At 36.1% G+C, this 24,262-nt stretch overlaps 1 protein-coding gene across 1 annotated transcript; it reads right to left on the bottom strand.

Moving 5' to 3' along the window:
- Positions 1–213: 213 nt before the first annotated feature.
- Positions 214–24,044, bottom strand: LOC136028255 (uncharacterized; the record flags this gene model as incomplete). Its single annotated transcript, XM_065705992.1, is given in 3 exon segments — positions 214–3,020; positions 13,530–13,705; positions 23,873–24,044. Coding segments are annotated over 3 exon segments (913 nt in total), but the record flags the coding sequence as incomplete, so codon positions are not given.
- Positions 24,045–24,262: the final 218 nt, after the last annotated feature.

Here is a 24,262-nt window from a genome sequence, read left to right on the forward strand (position 1 = left end):
TAAACCAAACCATGTCAACCACTAGGAAACCAGTTATTAAAACACCCTATTCAGGGGATTCGTTTGGGGGGGAGTTGCCCACACCCATAATTTGGAAAAAAATATTATACAGCCCATGCCCCTTGACTATTCGGATATGAACCCTACTTGCTGAATGAAATCGGACCAATTGTATTAGTATCTAAATAGTCGGCGAAAAAGAACAAACAGTAATTTCAATTCAATCGTATAATTAGTTCATAATGAAATATGATATACAAAGTCTAATAAATAAACTACTACACGATTATTGCAATAGACCACGGAACTATGCAAGATATCACGAATATATAGATAAAATGTAAATTGTTACGAAATTGCATATCAGTTCAATTTTTTTAGTTTTCAAGGCTAAAATACATATACACCACAAATCAGTAGTAAATAAAATAAATCTGTGACAGCTTAGAAGAACAAAAAGAAAGAAACAGTGTTGAGACGTATCCCATTTAAAACAAGTGACACCCAGACAAATGAGATTTTACTCTTCGACCAAAGAATTTTCAGACTTCCTAACTCAAGGATCATCCTAATTTTAAAAGCTTTTTTCCTTAGATTGATGCAATGAATACAAAAAAAAACCAGCAGTTATCACCTATTAATATTATCTTCAGGTTTCTTCTTAGATGCTGGTAGCTAAATAATATTGCTAGCCAATTGTCATAGTGTGAGAAATACCCTTGCTGAGTCAACTCAAGAATGTTACTCGTTTGGTACCTTCAGAAAAACTGAAAACATTTTTTAATGTTCAGATGGAATGTTTTTCTTCTTATTATTATTATTATCATTGGATGGATGTTTCTGGAGTGGGGTGGTGTTTGCCTTGTGCGCAGCATCTCTAGTGGCTTGGTTTGGAATGGTGGGTAACAGTTTATCATTTGAATGTTTTTGTTGTTGTTTTTAATCTGTTTATTTAGTTTTATTGCTCTCCCCTTGCATATACAGGCATAGGTCTTTATGCGGGGCCACATGAAAGATTCTGTTCGTATATTTTTTATGTTTTAATTGTTCCTGCAATATCTGATTTTTGATGTGTGGGATATAAGAATAGTAAAAATACCTTTTTCATTTGGCAATATCAAATAGAGAGAAAAATGTTACTTTATCCTTTACAGCTATTTGCCTTGACTTTGGATTTGTTACGTAATTGGATATCAGATGTTATAAAAATAAATATAGCACGACACCAGCAGGCATTAAGCATGTTTGATGATATATGTTTTGTTTCTTGTATTTATTTTTATATTTAAAATGTTATCTTATTTTAAATTGACTTGATCACTATTTGCCAAAACTAAGAATTAAGCTTGAAATTTAGAATATTTTGGATACAAAATATTTTTTTAGATACAGTCAAATAATTCTATATAATAATAATTATCAACTGATTAAGACGATCAGGTACCTTAACGAATTACCCTCTAATTTGTCCATTATAAAGGTTTTAGTTTTTATAATCAAACCATTTAGAATTGATTGAGTGGTGTGACTGACACGTTTTTGACAAAAAGGACATTAAATTTCATTGTTTTTTTTTAATCAAATAGCACAATCAAATCACATATTCTCAACAGATTTCGATAATGGCTTGTTCCCTGGGAGAATATGCTGATGAGGTCTTTGTCTTTGGGACGCTCAGCCGACGCTGAGGCTTGTAAAATGATTTCAAGGTATTGTATCTTCTTAAAAGTGTACTCGTGTCATATTTTTAGATGAAATGTTTTTTTACTGCATTTTATCTAAAGCTATGTTTTTACACCCTTTCTCATTTTATTAAACTCGTATAATCTTTATTATCGTTTATAAATTTAGCGTAATTAGCGGTAAACCGCAATTTGAATTTATTTTTTTGTTATTTTACTACAGCACATAAATTAAGCAGTGATTCAGACTTCAGACGATATCTCGAACAACTAGTTCATGCATCACCAGTCAATGGACAAAATAATAAGCTGCTTTCGTATGACAAATTTTAATTGATTATTTAAAAGGAATGAGCTGAAATCTCGATTCGTTCTTACTTGGACAGAACACTTCATTGAGAAATTTCAAGATGTACTTCTTCAAAAAATGCGAATGATAATCCAATTTGCAACCTGGCCCATCGCAAGATTAGTTCGCGTCGTCTTGATAAATTTCTATTTTTGGTGGATTAAATGGTTCAATTCTAGACTTCCTTTGGTTTTTTTTATTCATGGGGCTAGTGGAAGACAATTAAAAGAAAAAAAGAAGCGGCAATGACATTGGTAAGGTTAACATTGCTACCAGGGGCAGTTCTGAAGGGAAAAGAACCCCATTATATACTTTTAAAAATTGTTGAAAATTAGGTGGTTTTGATTATATATTTGACAAAAAATATCTCTTCCCTAGTCAAACCCACCCCCTTTTTTCTTATACAAAAAAGGGTTATGAGGCTTTAAACTATATCCAAAGGATCCAAGCCATCTGACGATTCAGAAACCTGCGTAACTTCTTGCTGCGCAGTTGGGCATAAATGTACTTCTGCCAGCCCTTCTAAACTATCACTAGATGGTGACCGAGCTAAACGATTTAATCTCGCAGGAGAAGTTGAGTTTGGTATGTCAGGCAGTGAGGAAAAACTTGGGTCATGACCCGTAAATAATTTGCTAAATTTTCTTGTTAGCTTGGCTGTATTCCAGCAGTTTGTAGATTTGACAAATACTCCAACAATAAAATTCTGATCATGGTTTTCTACTGTTGGAGTGCGTGGTGATTTTGGAGGCGTTCCTGGTGTTCCAACAGGGGTACAAGGTTGGCTTGAATGTTTTTTTAGATTATTTAGTTGTAGCTTTGTGGACTTGGATGGTGCCATGACAGTGAGAACAGAGTTTTGAATATTTGCAGTTTTTGCAGTCAACAGACGTCTCTTTGATATTTCCACAAAATGCCTCTCTCTAATCAGCAGTTGAGGGGTACTAATCTGAGGGTATGCAGATCGCGGTATCTTACTTTTCAGCAGCCTGAAAAACAATTTATAGTCGTTAGTTTAACTAGAAAACCACATTACTTGTAATTAACCCAGTAAGATAAATAAATATACCACCCATGGTCAGCTGTGTGCGATTAATTTTCAGCACCCTAATATCAGTGAAACAATAGTAAGAATATTAAGGTTAACAAAATATATCAAATAACTATAAGATATAGCAAAACCTTAAATTCTGGTAAAAACGGTAACTTCATTTCTAAAAAAAAAATTCACTTTCTGAAGACTTTAACCTAAAATAAGGAAAAATGTTGGCTACAGATCTACGAGTGACGGTAGACAACTATTGCCATGCATCTTCATTTCCGTATTTTATTGTGTCAACAGTCTTGCAAAAGTATTAGTGCTACCGTGAATGTCCAACATCTGGTTAATGTCGACGTTCACCGGTAAATGTCTGAAATTCCTTTTTTCAGCTTTGATTATTATGCGAATCCAAGATGGTAGAGATGGCAGTGGTATGATGATAAAAGTCAAAGTTAGGTTAGGTTGTGTTAATTTAGGTTAGGTTATATTGGGTTAAATTTGGTTACAAATATCAGAAATGTGTTAAAAACCTAACTTAACCTAACGTATCCCAGTCTATCCAAATCTATTCTGACCTAACCTGTCATCATAATACCTTGTATTAAACTGAAAAAGTTGACTGGCAACGTTCACTAAATCTAAGGAGATAAAAAGGTATTTCGGACATTCATGGTAACATTATTATGAAAAGAATATTCCGAAAACGATTACTCAAGAGAGTTGACTGTAGCCTAATTCCGTTGTTACGCCTAACATTTCTTCTGTCTTCTTCCTTTGATAAACTATTGTTTCGAAATAAAGCTTCACATTTTATTATAAAGGGAATGGTTTGGAGGACCACTCGTTCAGTCTGAAAGAGCGACGAAAAGTATTTTACGAACATATCCAACTGTCATAATTTTTGGACTAATATTACCTTTTAAACAGGGTAAAGCGAGAATGCCTTTGCAGTTGGGTTCCACCCTATCTCCAAGGGACCTGGATATTAAATATTAATTTATAGTTATTGTAAAAGTAAAGAACATTTTCGGATCACAACAAGGGTTATACAGCTCCCTAATTAAGGAATTCAAGTGTGTTTTTTTTTTTTAATTTTCAAGCCACTTGCATAATTTTTCATACTAAAACAGGGGGGAGAGTAACTCCACGTTCTGCCAACACTAATCTGTCATTAACAATTTAGAATTCCTAAGCTCTTATATCCTTTTTTCTATTTAATGCAGGTTTTTGCCAAAATTGGATCATCGGCACTCAGGCCGGCGCTACTTTGGATCTAAGCACGGAATAGATGTTTGCTGATTTTGGGATTTTGGGGAAGTTTTTTAGTTTGATTCAAAGGGGTAGGGGGGCTGGGACGTTTTCTCTGCTCTTTTTTCGGTTATAATAACCATAGATACTTCTTTATCATAACCTTCGCAGATACTTAAAAAAAGTAATTTTCCAGTTTCGTATTAATTCTTATGACTTTTTTTCATGAGTTTTGGATGGCAGGGGGGGGGCAGAACGTCTACTATTCACATTTTTCCTTCACCTATATAATTTATTTATTTTTCCTTATATAATGGTTTCAGCAGGTACTAATGATAACACTGGTATATGATACTGTATGATAATTAATTAAAATAGCTTTCGGAAAAAGAAATTTTCTAAAGAAAAGTAAAGGCCACATGAAATTTATGATCAGAAGAAATAGAAACCTACAATAACTCAAACTCAAAACACCCAGAAATTACTAGTAAAGAATAAATGAAACCCAAAACAAACAGAAATTAAACAGACAATCATAGAAAAAACATACAACAAATCTTAATATAAATGAATAAATAAGTCTCAAAACGAGTAAAGCTTAAGTTGCATATACGAATCAAGCTTAAAACAAACAAAATATTTTGCAATTCAGGCATAAATAAAACCCAAAACAAACAAAAATTAAATAAGCAATCATAGCAAACATACAAACAATAGTTACTAATATAAATGAGTAATATGCAAATCCAGCTTGAAACGAAAAAAAAAATCTCTACAAAGAAGAGTTTGGGTTTTGCCTCCTTCTTTCACTGCAAAAGTCTAGCGTCATTGGCGCTTTACTGAAAACTATATATGTCTTGAACATTCTTGAAAAGTACAAATAAAATCAAACCGTATGTTTGATATATAATGCTATTAATTGTTAAGATCATCAGTTCAAGATTTTATTTCACCGTAATTTTATTTTCATTTTCAATGCTGTAACTGGAAAAGAAAATATTTGTAATAAAATTCGTTATCAATGAAGCACTGATGACGTAGTAGGCTTTAGACTTTTACAGTTAGGGAAGGGGGCAGTATCCAAACCTTTGTTTGTATTGAAGCTATATTTGTCTTGAACCGTCTTGAAAAAGAGTAATAAAATTAAACTAAATATTTGATATAGAATGATAGTAATTGCTGAAAGCTCATCAGTTCAAAATTTAATTTTACTGTAATTTTCATGCTTATTTTCAATGTTGTATTAAGTACAAAACAAAACACTTGTACAATAATTCGTTTTCAGTAAAGCGCCAATGAAGCAGTAGGTTTTAGACTTTAAGTTTTTCAAAATTTCCTATTTCAAAATATTTTTTTTTATTCCAAAATAAATTAACAGTTTTGGTAAGAACTAATAAATTAAACTGAATATTGGATATATAATTATATTAATTGCTGAAAGCTCACCAACTCAAGATTTTGTTTCACCCAGGCCGGATTTAAAACTTTGGCGCCTCTAGGCTCAAGCGTTTTTGCCGTTCCGTTTTTACAAGATTTCCGGGGAAATCCCCAAAACTTCGGGAATAGTGAAAGCTGCAGGGCCTAGTGGGCCAATTGGTAAATCCTGGTCTGATTTCATTGCAATTTTCCTTTTATTATCAATGTTCTAATGCAAAAAAAATTAATATTTGTAATATAATTCCTTTAAAAAGTAAGAGAATAATACTTTTACCGTTAGGGAAACGGGCAGTAGCCATGCTCTTGTTTGTAGTTAAGACCGCTACCATTAGAGGGACATAACCCCAATTCTTTCGGAAAGAATTGTGGGAAAAGATTTGGAAAAGTTTTCTTTTAAATTAATTTTTGTTTATTTTTTTATTGCAAAGTTTCAAGTATAAAAAAACACCTTATTTCAAAATAAGTTTTTTTTTCAACACCAAATTTTTATTAAAGTATCAAAACTAGTATTAACGTAACAATAACTAAGTTCCGTATCTCAGAACCTTTTTGTTGGGGCTTGGGGGGTCAACCGCAGCAGCATAGCTATTTGGCCTTTTAAGTATCTTAAACAAAATGGCCATCTCCAAAATTTTGACCGGATGCCCTTTGGGCAAGTGGGGCGTGGGCTAGTTGGTCATTGTTCACTTTTGACTCTTAAAAAGAGCTGGAAGTTTCAATTTCCGATCAAATGAGCCCCTTCCAAAGTTAATGCGAATACCCCTTCCAGAGAACCTTATATTCTAATAATGGACAACTTTTGTAAGTTGCAATACTTACCCAAGGGGCTAGGGAAGATTTCTCAACCCCTAAGTAATAGTAATTTGAATTTTGGACCATTTTGAATAAAATGGCTATTTCAAATTTTTATCAGATGTATTTGGGGAAAAAGGCCCGGAGGGGGGTAGATACCCTTTGATCACTTTTGATGACTCTTAAAAAGGTAACAGGAGCTTTCAATTTCCAATCGAACGAGCCATCTCTTAAGTTTATACGACCACCCCTAACATTCAACCTTATGTGCCCTCGGGGCATAGCTTACAACACTTGCCCCCGGGCTCTGGAAAATGTGTCGACGCCAGAGTCTTGATCTTTAAACTATTTTGAACAAAATAGCTATCTCAAAATTTTAATAGGATGCATTTGAGGAAAAAAGATCTTGGGGAGGGGTTGTTGACTCCTGATCATTTTTGACTCTTGAGAAGGGTACTAAAATTCTGATTTACAATCAACAAGGTCACCTATGAAGTTTATACGACCATCCCTGTCATAAGAACCATATATGCCCTAATCCGGGGGTTTGTGTTTTACAACACTAACCCCCGGATTCTAGAGGCTGCTTTATCCTTTGAGTTTTTGTTATGTTATCTTTGAATCTATTTTGAGTAAAATGGCTATATAAAAAAATCGATTGGACACATTTGGGGAAAAAAGTTTGGGGGAGAGGAGGGGGCAAGTCGCCATTGGATCACTTTTGGCTCTTAAAAGCAAAATCGTAACTTTTAGTTTCTAATCAATTGAGTCCTCTCCAAAGTTTATACGACGGACCTTTTCCATAGGAACCTTGTATGCCCCCGTGGCATAAGTTAAAATCCTTCCCCTGGCTGTGGAGGGGGATATGTTGACAGCAAAGTTTTTTTATCTTATGTTTAGACTATTTCAAACAAACTGGTTATCCCAAACTTTTCATTTGATACATTTGGGAAAACGTCTGTGTTGGTGTCAGGGAGGAGGGGTAGATGCCCTCCGTTAACTTTTGAATCATAAATTGGCAACTAGAACTTTCAATTTCGAATCATATGATCCACTTTCGAAGTTTATATGACCACCCATTACATACAAACTTTATACGCGTCCGGGCATAACTTAAAACACTTGCCCCCAGGCTCTTGGGGGTTGTGTAAACCCCGGAGTTTTGTTATCTGATATTTGAACTTTTATAAATGGCTATCAAAATTTATATCCAATGGGTTTGGGGAACAGGGGCTATGGGGGGGGGCTAGTTGCGCTCGCGATCTCTTTCGACTCTTAAAAAGTGAACTTGAACTTTCGGTTTCTAATCAAATGAGTCACCTCCGAAGTTTATATGATTACCCCTTACGTAAAAACCTTATATGCCGCCGGGAAATAACTTAAGACATCAGCCCCCAGGCTCGAGCTAAAACTTTCAATTTCCAATGAAATTAATCATCTCTGAAGTTTTTACAAGCATCTTTTCCATAAGAACCATATGTGCCCCCAGGGCATAACTTACAACGCCTCAGGCCCTTGGGTTTTTTATTGACACCTTAGTTTTTCTTATCCCACCTTTGAACTTTTTAAACAAGATAGCTATCTCAAAATTTTTATCGGATAGATTACGGGAAAGAGGGTGTGTAGGGGGGGGGGCTAGTTGCCATCGGATCTCTTTTGACCCTTAGAAAGTGAATTAGAACTTTAATTTTCCAATCAAATGAGCCTTCTTTGAAGTTTATATGAGCATCTTTTCCATAAGAACCTTACACACGCCCAGGGCATAACTTACAACGCCTGCCCCCGGGACCTTAGGGTTTGTGTTGACACCGGAGTTTTCGTTATCAGACCTTTGAACTATCTGTAACAAAATGGCTATCTAAACATTTGCATCAGGTTCGTTTGGGGAAAAAGGACGTGAGGAGGGGGGTTAGTTTTTCTCTCTGATCTCTTTTGACTCTTAAAAATCAAACTAGAATTTTCAATTTCCGATCAAATGAGCCCTCTCTGAAGTTTATACGAGTATCTCTTTCATAAGAACCATATACGCCCCTGGGACATAACTTACAACGCCAGCCCTCGGAGCCCTGAGGGGTTGTGTTAACACTGCAGTTTTATAAATCTAAAATTTGAACCATTAAAAAAAAGACTATCTCAAAATTCTAATCAGATTGTTTGAGGAAGAAAGTGCGTGGGGGAGGGGCTAGTTGCCCTCCGATCTTTTTTTACGCTTAAAAAGTTAATTAGAATATTCAATTTCTAATCAAATGAGCCCTTTCTTAATTTAACACGAGTATCCCTTCCATAAGAACCGTTTATCCCCCCAGGACAAAACTTACAACGCCTGCCCCCAGGCCTTGGGGGTTTTATCGACCTCAGAGTTGTTTTTATATGATCTTTGAACTATTTCTAACATAATAGCTACCTTAAAATTTTTATCGAATGCATTTGGGCAAAAGAGAGGTGGGGGCTAGTTGCCCTCTGATCACTTTTGACACTTAAAAAGGACATTTGGTAACGATATCAGCAAGTGCCAAAGAACCATCTTCAGTTTTACTGTATCATGTAGTGCTCATTGTTCAAAAATAGGGGCGTATTTTGCTATGGGGCAGGGGAGCAACTACCCTCTCTAGACCCAAGTTTGCCCCCCAGGTCAGAGTTTGCCTCCAAGCAGAAATTTAGTTTTTGCAAAAATCTTTGCAAAATTAAGATAGCCCTGCATAATTCAAGTATCAAGCGAAACAGGTCAGTTTTTTCAGCTGAATAAAAAAAAGTTGAAATAAGTTTTTTCAGCTGATAAAAGCGGTGCTTTTATGGCAATATATGACAGATCTTTAGTTTTCACTGTCATTTTCAATTGATTTGGGCAAATCGGTTCCAACTTTGCACCATCCCCAGAATTTTGACGAGACTAAGCCAATGCTCAAAAATAAACTTTGTTGAAATAGGAAAAAGTCTAAAAGATCATTAACTCATCAAACTGTCCTTAACAATGGCTTGTATTTTCCAAGCAATAGAATTTTGGGATAGTTGGCTTGTGAAAACAGGCAAAAATTTAGTCTTTATGCTGCAAAAAACTAACTGAAATTCCACCCAATAAAGAAATTTAAAAGACATAACCTAGGATATAATTTCTACACCTATATCATTCCCTTCAGCTAATAGTTCCGAAGAAGATTCACTAGCATTTACATTTCTGTCGATTCTACTCAAGAAAAATATGAGCCAAGTGAATAATTTTCCTGGCATCGTGGGAAAATAAATTAAAAACTGTTTGCCAAGTTATTACACCTAAAAAGAGCAAAGGAGTTGAAATATTTCCTTTTCCTTATCATTTTCCCTAAAGATTGATGGCTAGGTTGCATGCTGAGGGAATCCTTACCTCGTGATCAAATAAAAAAAAAACAGCAAGTTTTTTTTCAACTGACTATAGGGAGCAACATTAAAACTCAAAAAGGAACAGAAGTTATTATGTATATGAAGGAGTTTGCCCTCTCGTCAATACCTCGCTCCTTGCACTAAAGTTCGGATTTTGTTCCAATTCTTTAGGAATGATCTCTGAGTCACAAAGGCCGTTTAATTAGAATAGATAGCTCTTTTGAAAATACTAATAAAACTTAAGCGTAAAGAGGGAGGTATTGACGAGAGGGTGAACCCCCTTATATGCATAATAATTTATTTTCGTTTTAAGTTTTATTGTTGCTCCTTACTTTAAGTTGAAAAAAACTTTTTTTTTTATTTAATATTTGATTATTTTTTAAATAGTGCTAGTAAATCCTCCACCTCCTTCACGGAAAATTCTCTTCCCCCATGAAAAATTCCTCCTCCATTAAAATATCCTCTCGAACAACCCTCTCCCCCAATCTCCCCCCATAAAAATCACTCTTGAAAACGTCTGTGTACTCAAAGGCCAATACGTTATGTAAACAATGGGCGAAGTTCGTAACTTGTAGCTCTTCCCCCGTGGACTTTGGGGAGCTGTGTGTGCTGCTTTACTCGTGTATCTTTTCAATTTATTGATTCCTATGTTCGCTCTGGAGTTCAGTGCTTTAATCCTTCCTTCCTCTGTTTCTTCGTTCTCGTGCTTCTTCTTTTTATTGTGTTTTTTCCTGTGTTTCAAGTGTCCTCTTTTCTTTGTTTTAATAGGCTCCGACATTGTCTTTGATAGTTGCAATTGATCTTTCAGTTATGTTTTTTATGAGCATGTCCCATTATCAAGTCATTCTTGATTGTAGATATCTGCCAACCAAATTTAAAGCAGCTCCTAGGTTGCATATTAATGCAAGTTTTAGATAATCTAGATTCTCTTTGATGATTGTGCGCAAGCATCAGCTTCTTCTAACTGCATCATTTTCCTTGTCAGGTATTTTAGTAGTTTTTAAACTGATAGTACTTCAGTGCCACTCGGTATTGATAGTGCTCCTTTAGCAGCTCCAAATCCAGCAAAGAGTGATTTAATAAGAACTTCGCATCATTTGATGGCGTACTCGTTGATGTGTTTTTTCCTGTGTTTGTTCCTGTATTCCATCCCTCCTTTATTCATTTCTCCCATGTTCACTCAAATCTTCAGTCCTGTGCTCCTTCCTTTGTTCATTTCTGTATTACTTTGCTCCTTCGCATCTGTATCTTTTCTGCTTTGTTTCTGTGTTCTTCCCTTAATTCATTCCTTGGCTCCTTGTTCGTGTGCTGCTTCATTTTTAGGATCCCATGCATTTATTTTCTGTGTTAGGTGCTGTGTTTGATGACGTTCAAGTTAAGTTCATCAGTGTTTCTGAATTTGTTCACAACCGAGTCCTCTGTTGTTCGAACACAGGTGCACATAGCGCAATGATTGACGGATGGTGAAAGTGATAGAACAACACTGTAAATCTCGCCTTATCAGCAGTATCCCAGCACATCACAAGGTGAATAGGGTAAGAAATAAACTCATCCAGCGGGACTAGAAAAAAATCCAATACAAGACCAAAGAGCTGGAAGAGACAAATAGTAAAGGTGACATTTCGACAAAGCTTATGTATCTCTAACCACTTATCTCTAAAAACATCACCTCAGTCGGCTCCATCGTTGCTCCCATCAGGTCCGCTTTACCAGATAAGACATCCCATTTCAAGAGATGGAAAAATAACCACTCTCTTTAATGCCAACACTGTCCCATGTCCTATTTCTGATGTTGCTGAAGAACCGTTTTCCCTTGAGAAAATAAAAATACAGCACCCATGAAGAGACTCAAAAACAACTGCGGATGGTATCTGCGGTATGGGCAGAGTTGGGTAAAATGGACCCCTTTGTGGTTTTTTGCATGCAGAAGAGTTTAGAAACAAGCAACGATTGAGGTAAGGTGTTTAATTTTCCCCAAGAAAATTGAGCTACGTAAAAAACCTTCTTCACACACTAATCAAACCTATTTCTAGGCCTATGGGAAAAAACTGGAGCTGGTCAAAAAGTCCGTCTTGCCCACTGCATAGGACGGGACGGCTTGCAGGTTAAACAAAAGTCACAGTACTCGTGCTACTGTGTCTTAAAAAAACGGAAAAAGAGACATGCAGTGACTCCAATAGATATAACCCATCGATGAATCTGAGATACTGGCAATAACTAGTGAATCATAAGCATGAGACACAAATCATGTCTTCGGATTTAAACTAGCGTATTTGAACTGTTTTAGAATGAAAGACAGTTTTTCTTGCCATCTATATGTAAAACGGCATTGATATTTGCATACTGTTATCGGAAAATTTCGAAAATCTACTCTAGGAGCTGGCGAATCTTACGAAGAAAGACATTAATATCTGCATCGATTTTGAGAGGAAATGTTTTGTTTTATCCGTTGCTGCTAAATCAGGTGTTAAGTGGAAATTGTGAATTTTATGAAGAAGGACATTAATATCTGCTCATTGATTTTGAGAGGAAGTAGTCTGATTTATCCTTGGCTGCTAAATGAGGTGTTAAGTTGCCACAGCCATTGTTAAAATGCACAAAACAAAACATGTATGTTTTTTCTTTCAAGAACAAGTTAATAAGTGAATAAAATTCTTTTAATGGGTCTTAATCCAATTTTGGCATTCATAGAAGAAGTTTTCAGGGCCTCCGGCTCAAAAACTACCTGATACTTATAACAAAGTCGTCTACTATAAAAAATAATCACATAATCTAGTTTTTTCTTAGTTTTTCCTAAATTTAAATAGTAGAACAAAATTTTTTCTGCAGAAAGGTTTGAGACATACTCTTACTCCCATATAGCAACTACTGCTACTATTACAAACAATTCATTGCAGGAACAAGCTGGCTGAGGTCAAAACAGCTGCTTTCATTCGTCCTTCACCCAATCTACTCGCAGCTATACTCTTCACCCTCTCTTAAGAAGCTTCAATGTCCTGTAAATATTCCTTGTGACATCTTTCCGTCGTATTTAGGGTGACTAGATTTTTGGTTGAACCTAGATTAATAGGGGAAAAGAACGATCTTTGGCAATATGTAATCTTTCATCCGCAAAACGTGTCCTACCAATCCCAATCTTTCTCTAATAGATATCTATCAATCATTTCCAATAGATCTAGAAAATAGAATTTTCCATAAAAACTGTTATTTGGTAAACAATCAGTCAAACAAGTACCCAAAACTATCCTTAGATAATTCGTCTGGGAAACATATAACAGGTTCTCTTCAGTCTTTCGAATTACACACGTTTCAGAACCATTCTTAACCACTGTGCCTTCAGGATTCCAGTACTGGCTCTCGAACCTATCTTCCTGTGTACAAGTGTCCTCTTTCCTTTGTTTCAATAGGCTCCGACATCGTCTTTGACAGTTAAAATTGATATTTCAGTTATGTTTTTTATGAGCATGTCCCATTATCAAGTCATTCTTGATTGTAGGTACCTGCCTTATCTGCTCCTTCAGTTATAAAAAAAAGACACTCTACAAATACACTATGAAAAAATAAAGCATAATATTTTGTTTTCGACTGAAAGAAATAATAGTAAAAGCGAAAAAAAAATTACCTTCCCCGACAAACACCAGTCGGACACTTGTCCAGCCGACTACAAACTCCATCACATAGAGCGCCAACACGAACGAGTCCTTGATATAGTAATACCAACTTCTTAAGTGAGGCTTCATCCGACAGTTCATTGTTCATGGATTTGATCCCGAACTTCTCTTGAATTCTTTTTCTTTCCTATAAAGTACCAAAAATAGTTTTTTATTGAATGGAGCTTTATATTGAAAATTATTACAATCGAAGATACTCCAGAAGCAATGATCAATGTCAGTGCCCTTGAAAGATCAACCCTGGCGTTGTTAACTTAAAAAAAATTAAAGTTGCACGACACAGATTTTTTAAAGAGTGCAGAAAACTCAAAATAATGATTCGTACGGAAGTTGATTCTTCCGTTCTCAGATTTGTTCTTCTTGAAATAGCAATCAGATTAACTGCTTGCCAATAGTGAAACGTTAAGGCACTTAAATCTATAACGCAAAGATATTCAGGAAGGAATTGGACAGGGATGGAGGTAGAAATAGATATTTAAGATTGATATTTCATCAACATTGATAAATATCGATATTAAATATCAAGAAACTGTTGTTTAATCCATCTCGGTTTCTTGGACAGATTTTTGCTCTACACTTCGATTATGCAAGCAAACATTAAAATCAAACCCCAAAATTTGCAGAATTCATTCCGTATAGGAGGAAAACTGCCTCTTTCTCATCCCAACCTCACAATCATGTTCGTAGAGGCTTCAGATTATGTTCCTTCAATCAGAAATTAAGGGTTCTGGTCCTTTTACAGAAGTCATAAGTGATTGGATACCATCTGATTGCCATTTTGAGGAGCCTCTGTACCTTCACTGTGGCTGCCCAATTTTGCTGCGTGTGGGGCATTATCCATGGGGGAATTAGATAGGAGTAATTTTTCGGGGGTGGAGGGATTTTCAGCATGTGAAATTCTCCTCGGGGTTTAACCCCGTCTACGAAATTTGCTTATTCTACCCTTCAAGTTTCATCCCGGCCTCTCCACTCTAAGAGTTTTCCAAAATTTCCGGTTTCCCCTTCCGACTCCCCCCAATGTCACCACATCTGGTCGGGATTTAAAATAAGACCTCTGAGACTTGAGTTCCTTCTAATATCAAATTTCATTAAGATCCGGTCACCTGTTCTTAAGTTAAAAATGCCTTAATTTTTCTCATTTTTCCGAATTAACACCCCCCCCAATTCCCCAGAGAGAGTGGATTCTGTCTGATTACGTCAATCACGTATCTAGGACTTGTGCTTATTCTTCCCACCAAGTTTCATCCCGATCTCTCCACTCTAACGGTTTTCCAAGATTTCCCGTTTCCCCCTTGAACTCCCCCAATATCACTGGATACGGTCGGGATTCAAAATATGAGCTCTGAGACACGAGGTCCTTCTAAATATCAAATTTCATTAAGATCCAATCACTCATTCGTAAGTTAAAAATACCTCTAATTTCTTAAATTTTTCCTCTCCCTCCAGCCCCCCAGATGGTCGAATCAGGGAACGACTGTTATCAAGTCAATTTGTGCAGGTCCCTGACACGCCTACCAATTTGCATCGTCCTAAAGAAAGTGGATCCGTTCCAATTATGTCAATCACGTATCTTGAACTAGTGTTTATTATTCCCATCAAGTTTCATACCGATCTCTTTACTCTAAGCGTTCTCCAAGATTTCCGGTTTCCAAGATACCTGTTTCCCCCTCCAATCCCCTATGTCCCCGCATCCAATTCAAATTGAAAATAGAGCATCAGAGGCGTAAGATGTTTCTATATATGAAGTTTCATTAAGATCCGATTACCCATTCGTAAGATAAAAATACCTCACGTATTCCATTATACCCAATTCCCTCCTTCAACTCCCTCCATTATCACTGGATATAGTTGAGATTTAAAATAAGAGATTTGAGTTATGAGTTCCTTCTAAATATGAAATTTCATTAAGATCCTATCACTCCTTCGTAAGTTAAAAATACCTCATTTTTTCTAATTTTTCAGAATCAACCCTCCCCCCAACTCCCCCAAAGAGAGCATATCTGTTCTATAGTCATGTCCTGATCAAGATTTCATGATCATTCCGCTTTAAGCGTTTTCCAAGATATCCGGTCCCCCCAACTACCCCCAATGACACTGGACCCAGTCGAGATTTATAACAAGAGATCTGAGTTGCGAGACCCTTCTAAATATGAAATTTCATTAAGATTCGATCACTCCTTCGTAACTTAAATATACATCATTTTTATAATTTTTCATAATCAACCCTCCCCCCAGCTCCCCCAAAGAGAGCAGATCCGTTCTGGTTATGTCAATCACGTATATAGGACCTGTGTTTATTTGTCTCACCAAGTTTCATCCCGATCCCTCCACTCTAAGTGTTTTCCAAGAATTTAGGTCCAGCCCCCCCCCAACTACCCCTAATCATCGTATCGGGTCGGGATTTAAAAAAAGAGCTCTGAAACACAACATCAAACAAGGATTAAATTTCATTAAGTACCGATCACCCGTTCGTAAGTTAAAAATACTTCACATTTCTAATTTTTCCAAATTAACCACCCCCACTACCCCCCCCCCCAGATGGTCGAATCGGAGAAAGGACTATTTTTAATCTGGTCTGGTGCCTGATATGCCTGCCAAATTTCATCGTCCTAGCTTATCTGGAAATGCCTAAACTAGCAAAACCGGGAGAGACAGACCGACCAACAGAATTTGCGATCGCTATATGTCAGTTGGTTAATACCAAGTGCCATAAAAACCGGCCAAAATCGAATGAAGGAAAATTGACTGTTTTTGGTCTTTTCTTCCAAAATGATGACTTTTTAAAAACAATGTATTTGCAGGTATAAAAAGTTATCAAATGTAAATCTGGTGTGCAGTTCACGAATATGCACCTTGTCTTTATTTTAAACGCTCATGTTCAGTTTTACCCCTCCTGTCCGTAAACCAAGCGTTGATATTGGTCTGAGAGTAACATGAAACGAAGTTGAATTCAAACACGAAAAAATTTGATTCCTATTGCAAAAAAAATCTTGTGAATGCAAAGTCTTGTTCATGTCAATTCACCACCACCGTCACACCCTCCACCCTAAGCTTGACCACCCTGAATTCTTAGAGCCCAATAAGCAACTTCACACAGCTAGCTTAATCATTGATTTTAATTTTAACAAAAAATCAAAGATAGGGGAACATGGGGTGGAGTAGGGTAAGAAGTTCAAAAATGAACAAAATATTTGTTAATAATTAAAATATAATAAAAGCCCAAATACCACGTTCTCCCCTGAATACGGGGCACAACAGGGTGGTAGTTAAAACAGCCTATCTAAATAGATAAAACTGCTATTTGTTGTTTTATTTATTTTCATCAAGGGAACTATATGTTTTGTCAAATTAGTCAGATTCTGATTAATTAAATTAATTAATTAATCTGATGAATAAAAGTGAAATTGTTATTTGGCTTTTCATTTATCTTGCTTATGGCAACAAAACTAGCTAAACATATTTTTTCATCAAATTAATCTGATTCTGAATTACAAATTCAAATACAAGGATAGCTCATCGTTCTCACTATCAATTCCTGCACAACAATTTTTGGCATAAGCAACCCAACCCTCAGTCGATAATGGAGTAAAACTCACAACAATATAAACATTCAAAGTCGGAAAATTCGTCAGAATCACTACCGTAAGTTTCAGATTGTTTCTTTATCTTCTTTATTTTGTTGTTGTTTTTTTGCACTTCTTTACTCTTACTCAAGCACTTTCCTTTTGTTTTTAGAGTTTCCGTTTTGTTATCTTTCTTAAAATGCATCTTCCTTGTTCTTTCTGTCTTGGCAATTACCGTTTCTTATTTTTACTTTATAGAATCCTCTAACTTTTTTTTGTATCGTGAATCAATTATAACTGCAGTCTTCCCCCTTCTTCGATTCGTCCTTTTTGCATTTCCACTTTTGGAATAGGAAGTAAATTTTCAGGTAAAGAATAAACGAAGTTGCAGAGTTATTCATGGCATTTGTCATCCAGGAGTAGCCTTGTCATCCGTGTTAAATTGAAACTTTTTAGCTGGGGTGCCGTTACCATCAACGGTAAGGCTAGAAGCTGTAACATCTTCACCTCTATTACTACAAGTGAGGGGAATTTTCTTTGTCAACAGGTCACACAGACGAAGATTTTCTCACTTGTTCATCTGTCATTCGAGGTTCTTCAATCGCTTTTTGGGTTGAAGGCCCAACTTGATCGATGTCAGTGGTGTCAGTTGGTGGGAAATCTAAATTAGAGAACATGGCTGGATTAGGTGGTAAAATTCCTGTTGCTTTAAACCCCTTAGTTGCAGTAATCATAGAGACGCTTTGGATAAACGCTTATCCGAAGAGCGTTGAAATTTCAAAACAACGTTACAACTTTCCCAGGGTTGCAACAGAGCCACTTTCGAATCTTGTCAGCGCAGTAAAGGCTCAAATGCTTCATGAAAGACACATCAGATGGTTGTAGCTTGTGAGAGCAATGCGGGGGTAAACACAGCAGAGAAACACCATTATATCTTGCATAGGCTATGACCTCTAGGTTCTTGGTATGGTCGGAATGTCCGTTTAATATAGGAAGAACTGGAAAGTCTTTTGATGTCTGAGAAAATGCTACAAATTTTTAAACCAAGCTACGAACACCTCAGCAGTTATCAGTACAGTGCTGTGAACCTCAGCCCAACTTCCTGGAGGTAGTTCTAGCTCACACTCCTTCCGCATTTTCTTCCTCGGAGTAGTCCACAGTAAAGAAGTATTTTTCTCAAGAAATCCGCTGACCCAGTTTTAACCAGCTATTTCATATTGAAATCTACGAGCTATGCCATTTCGCTGAGCTAAGTGGCAAGCTAAGGTACGTAAGTCCTTCATCGTCAGACCAAATAACCGTGCCTCCATAGTCTTTTAGTACGTTACAAGCTCATGCTCCCGTTCTTGGGTAAACAAGGCTTGAAATTTCCCAACAGTTTTATGAATCAGATACTCAGGAATTTCTTTTTTTTCTAAACATACCTTTCAAGAGCAGTTTGGGGAAAGTCAAACTCATTAGAAGCCTTCAGACAGCCATATCAACGAGAAATAACCACGTCAACAGCATTTTTTTTTACCTCAGTGGACCAGGATTGTCTGTTTGTCTTTTTCTAACACACACAAACCATCTGAAGATAAATTCAGAAAAGCTACTAACCCAATTTTAACGACTTTGTCAGAGTAAATTAGTCTTGGGTGGAATGGGGTAGTTCCCCATTCCACCTTACCTATTCCGTCCCAGGAACACCACTTGTTATTCGGAGATTATGGCCACGCAAAAACTTCAAGTAAAGAAACAATAAGATGACTAAAGCAAAACCCATTGAACGCACTAGTATGAATAGATGTTGCTGCAATATAAAGAAGAGTGTTGACCTTACCTTAATTACAAAATCAATAAAAGTTGTAATTTAACAGCAAATAATTAGACGAAAACAGGTTCACTCATCAAATGAAAGGAAACTAAGCCAACATGGATACCGTGGTTCAGCTGCACCGAGCTGGAGTAGTTATAGCTACTGCTACTTGATGCAACACCTTTGTGGTCATCTAAATTTGCCTACCTCGTTCCACCCCTTACCCTTTCTCCTCGGGTTTCCCTAATTTTAAATTTCAAATGGATTAGAGACTCATCAGATTTATTCATTTCCTCACATGTCTTCTTTATCTTTGATTTGGACTTGAGTATTATCAAGTTCCAGTCGAATGAGCCTTTTCCAAAGTTTCTGTGACAAAAATAACCATCTAAAATTTCTATGCATTTTGGGAAAGTACGAGGTGTTGGCGAGAGTTATCCACCCTCCAATCATTCTAAATATTAAAAAGGGCACTAGAACTATTGATAACCAATCCAATGATACCCTTCGAATTTATGCGATCACCCTTTCTATATATGCTCTATATGCCCCCAGGGCAGAGCTTATGACCCTTACCTTAAGGGCTCTGGAGAAAAGGGGGAGATGTCTTCCCCAAAGAACTAATTTCTGGACCTTTCAATCACGTTGAACTAAAGGGCTATCTAAAAATTTCGATTGGATGCGTTTGGGGAAATTTTGGGCTTGGGAGGGGGTTTATCACCCTGATCACTTTCAACTATTAAAAAGGACACTAGCCCATTGAACTTCCAATCAGAAAAGATCTTTCCGAAGTTTCTAAGACAATAAATGGCAATCTCAAAATTTCCATCAGATACATTTTGGGAAAATAGGAGGTGTTGCGGGGGGGGGGGGGGTACCTACCCTTCGACCACTCTGAATCTTAAAAGCGGCACTAAAAATTCTAATTAACATTCCTATGAGCTCCTGTAAAGTTTTTACGATCAAGCTTTCGATACATACTTATTTGCCCTTTGGGACTAACCTACAACCATTGTCCTGGGGGCTGTGGGGGAGTTGTCATCCCGAAAGACATTATTTCCGAACCTTTCAATTACATTGAGCAAAATGGATACCTCAAAATTTTGACTGGATGCGTTTGGGGAAATAGTAAGAGTAGAGGGGGGTTAGTTGCCCTCCAGTTCCTTTCGACTAATAAAAAGAGCACTGACCTTTTCAATTTCCAATCGAATGAACTGTTTCCGAAGTTTTTACGACAACAAATGGCCATCTCAAAATTTCCATCAGATACATTTTGGGAAAATACGAGGCATGGGAGGAGTATCCACCCACAAATCACTCTGAATCTTAAAAAGTGCACTATACGACATCTTGTAAAGAGAGAACTTGTAATTACTAATCCAATTAGCTCATTCTAAAGTATTTAAGATCACTTTTTCACCATAAGATTGCCCACCTTATATACCCACTCACCATAAGATTGCCCACATTTTCACCTTATATGCCCCACAGTCACTTTGCACTGCAAGATGACAGATATACCACTTTAAAATAGCACAAACGGTTAAATAAACCACTTATATTGCATGGACTCGGTAAATATCTCCAGTAATAAATGTGCTACCGTGGTGCATGACTGCTTCGTAAACTGGGATGCTCAATATATGGTTATTTTACAATTTTAAATCGGTTGGCTATCTCAGAATTGGTAGCTTTTTCGCCCCCTTCTGAATATAGTTGTTGTTTTGCACCACAAGCTGACAGAAAACACCACTTTGAAGAAATAAAATATCTTTTGCTATTTTGAAAGGCCTCCAGGGCTTTCAAGCTCTATTCAAATGAGCTATCTCCTGATATCTTTGTCAAAATTGCTTTCTATGGGTCCTCAAAGTCTATTCAAAATAAAAAAAAAAAGAGCCAAAGAGCTAGACAAGCACAAAAAAGAAAAAAGAACCATTGCCTAAACTCTTTTGAATGAATATAAGAAAAAATAGTATTGCTCCCTCCCACAAACAGAAAATTAAAAATCTCCTTCCTCTTTTCTGGCCCCGAAAAAAAAAATTCTGGAAGCCTCAACTCCACCCTCTAACCATGGAACAAAATAAAGTAGGCCCATATTTAGCAAACTGAGTGTAAATTTGTAAGATTTTCATGAAATCCACTGACTCTAAACGAGCTCTTTAAATTGTATGCAATTCTTACTTGCCTTATCGGCCCCAACCACAATTTTGTCTTTCCCTTTCGTAATTTTATAAAAAGTGGATATAATATTATTCAGGTATATAAGATTATACAGGATGTAAGATTATACTGGTATATTCGGGTATTGCGGCCTCATTATTATAAAGCAAATCACATTATGCTATGTAGTCTCTGGGCAAGAGGCTCTGAAACATTGTCATTTTATAGACGTAGCCTTCATCACATATTACGAAGTAAATATCTCCCTCAAAATGTAGCCACTTGATAAAATATAATATAGACGGAGGAATTTCATAATTTTCTCGTTCGTTTGAAAAAGAAATTAATAAAAAGACAAAACACACCCTTTTGTTTGTGGCATGACAATATAACTGCTTTTATGAATCTGAGTATTTATATCTCGGTTATATGTTAGCTTTTATCTGCAATTGCTTGTGTTTCCACGGATTAAACATTATAGGTCATTTAATTAGATGTTCTGGTGTGGCTTTTAAGCTGCTCTTTTATGATTTCTTTCAAGAAGTAAATAACTTACATAAAAAGAAAAATCCAGGTACTCCAGAAGAATTAGAGACTAAGAAACGAAAATTTATTTAGAAAGGACTTTATCAACATTTCTATTTATTGTCACAAAATAATTTCTTCATTTCCTTTTGCTACCTAACTTTTTTTTGTAGGAAACCAGACATTAAGAAAAGACAGACGCAGGTTGAATATTAAAATACCTAGAACATCAAACAAAATTTTGCTCTCGGGACCCGTCTGTTCATGCCAAAAACACCAATTTTCTAAGGTTTTTGTTTTGTTTATTCCAAAGATTAGGAAATTTTTAGGGCTGTACCACATTTTGTCAGTGTTACCACATTGAACCGTGAAGACAAATTTAGATTAGTAAAATTATAAAAGTTTGAAAATTTCTTTCGCAAACGACCCAAAATGTTAAAAATCTGTTGGTTCCCAGGGATATCAATATCTTCAAAGAAATGTTTTAAGTGTGTAGAGATTTCGAGCCTCTTGACCCCCCCCCCCCTGGGTACGATTTCGGTCAAGACTTTGTTACACCAGCTTCTTTGATAATATATCCAAGATAACTCATTTGTGTGTAAAAGAGTCAATTTTTGAAATGTTTTTCAAATTGCTAGTAAAGGTCCCAATCTTACTATCATCCTGGTTTTTCAACACAATGTGTGGTTCAAGGTTTTGCCAGGAATGACGTTAAGCCTGTCTACATTCTCTACTTCAACATGCTGTTAATCAATCATTATCTGACGTTTCTTTTGAATTTTCTGTCATAAACTGACTGTATTTTCGTAAATCAGCCAATAGGAGAAGTATTAAGTTTATGAGCTTTTAAATCAAACAACTAAAAGTATTACAAAAAACTTGTAGTTTTTGACATTCAGTTCGGGAAAATACAAATTCTTAAGGTATTTGGTGCCATATTTTTAGCTTTTTTGCAGATTTCTTCACCGAGTTTCTTTTTCCATTTGGCAACCGCTGCAACCAGGAACTGCATAATCCCTAATTTCCCAAAGACACATATGGCTGTGTGAGTTTTCACTGAACCAACTGAAACAATCTGCTTTATCACTATCCTTGATAACTTGACGATTACTTGGTTGCTAACTAGTTAATCTGCCAGAACTGAAAAATGTCAAAAAACCAAATTGAATTTGAGAATATGTTTGAAATATGTTTCTATTTGAGATGAGTGGCATTATACATTTTAAAACTATTAAACATTTAATATTCTATCTTCGCCTTTAAAGGTCTGGGAACATTGATAGTGGCACTCAGATGGGAATATCTGATCTTGGGTCTCATGTTCAAAAATAGGCATTCTCAACACCCATTCATAAACAAAAATTAACACAAGAGAATTTCAGTGCAAATCTTTGATATATTTGAAAACAATTATTGTAGAGAATAATATCTCTCCATTTGTAATTAAGATGGAGTGAAGATCTATAACAAGGGTTACAACTGATTATCAAGGTAGTGAAAGATTTATTGCGTTTTTTGTTCATAAAGGCTTCTGGAAGTGAAACGAAAACAAATCACTTGGTGGCTGATGTGAAGTTGAATTGTAAGTTGCCGGCATGTTAGTATTTTCTTTTTTAGTTAGTGTGTACCTTTTATTTTTCTCAGTCACAAGTAGTCGTTTTTGCTTTTACCTCTTTTTTTGTTTATCTTTCCCCCTACAAAACCAGACATAGAACCTTGTGTGTGTGGTGGGGGGGGTGACGTCAGAAGTTTTTCCTTTATTTGTTGGATCCGTGTTTTTTCTTCTTTTTTTTCTTTTTTTTTTAAATATTATACTTTGCTAGTATACATATTTTTATACATTTTATTGTCTTTATTAAAAGTTGTGTGTATTATTATACATTTTATTTCACTTTAGCGATGCATATGAATATTTTAAATTCAACACCAACCGTTTTTTTAGGTCCAGGTTTTGCAGGAATGTGTATTTTTTAGTCTACTTTTATTGGTCTCAGTGTTTTATTTGGTCTGTGGGCAACGTACACACTGAATACACCAGACACTTTCTACATTGGCACTTTTAATTTTATGAATATAACTTTCTGTTCTCTCAACTATTTCAAGCAAATATTTAATACTAAAAAAACATAGCATCAGAAAAAAAAGCGGAAAACGGCAATATCAATTTAAGACATTGGTAAAATTAATTTAAACCTCCAGGATTGGCATGCTTGACTTTTGTGTAAAATAAGACACAAACTAACCTCACCTCTGCTACTCTATCACCACTGAAGTCCTGGAGCTGTCTTTGAAACCCTGAATTAGGATTTGCAACAGCTCGGGCTCCCCGAACTGCATTTAAGGCCTCTTTCCATTCAAGTGATGTAACAGACATGACATACGCCACGGCTATAGCAACGCTTCGAGACATTCCTGCCAAACTAGAAACAAGTCAAAATCTTGTAACTTTGTTTTTCAAACATACTTTCAAGCTTTGGTGCTATGGTGGCAAAAGGTTTTCAAACTTTTGGATCTTGTGACTTTGTTTTTCAAGCTTTGGTGCTTTCATCTAAGTAGCTCTATTAGTAACAGTAACCGAAGGGGTCTGTTGCGACAAGTGTAGTTTAATATTGGTGGTTTTCTTTTCTAATGTGTTTTT

The sequence above is a fragment of the Artemia franciscana genome, chromosome 6, assembly GCF_032884065.1.
Source record: "Artemia franciscana chromosome 6, ASM3288406v1, whole genome shotgun sequence".
In the NCBI taxonomy this organism is placed as follows: domain Eukaryota; kingdom Metazoa; phylum Arthropoda; class Branchiopoda; order Anostraca; family Artemiidae; genus Artemia; species Artemia franciscana.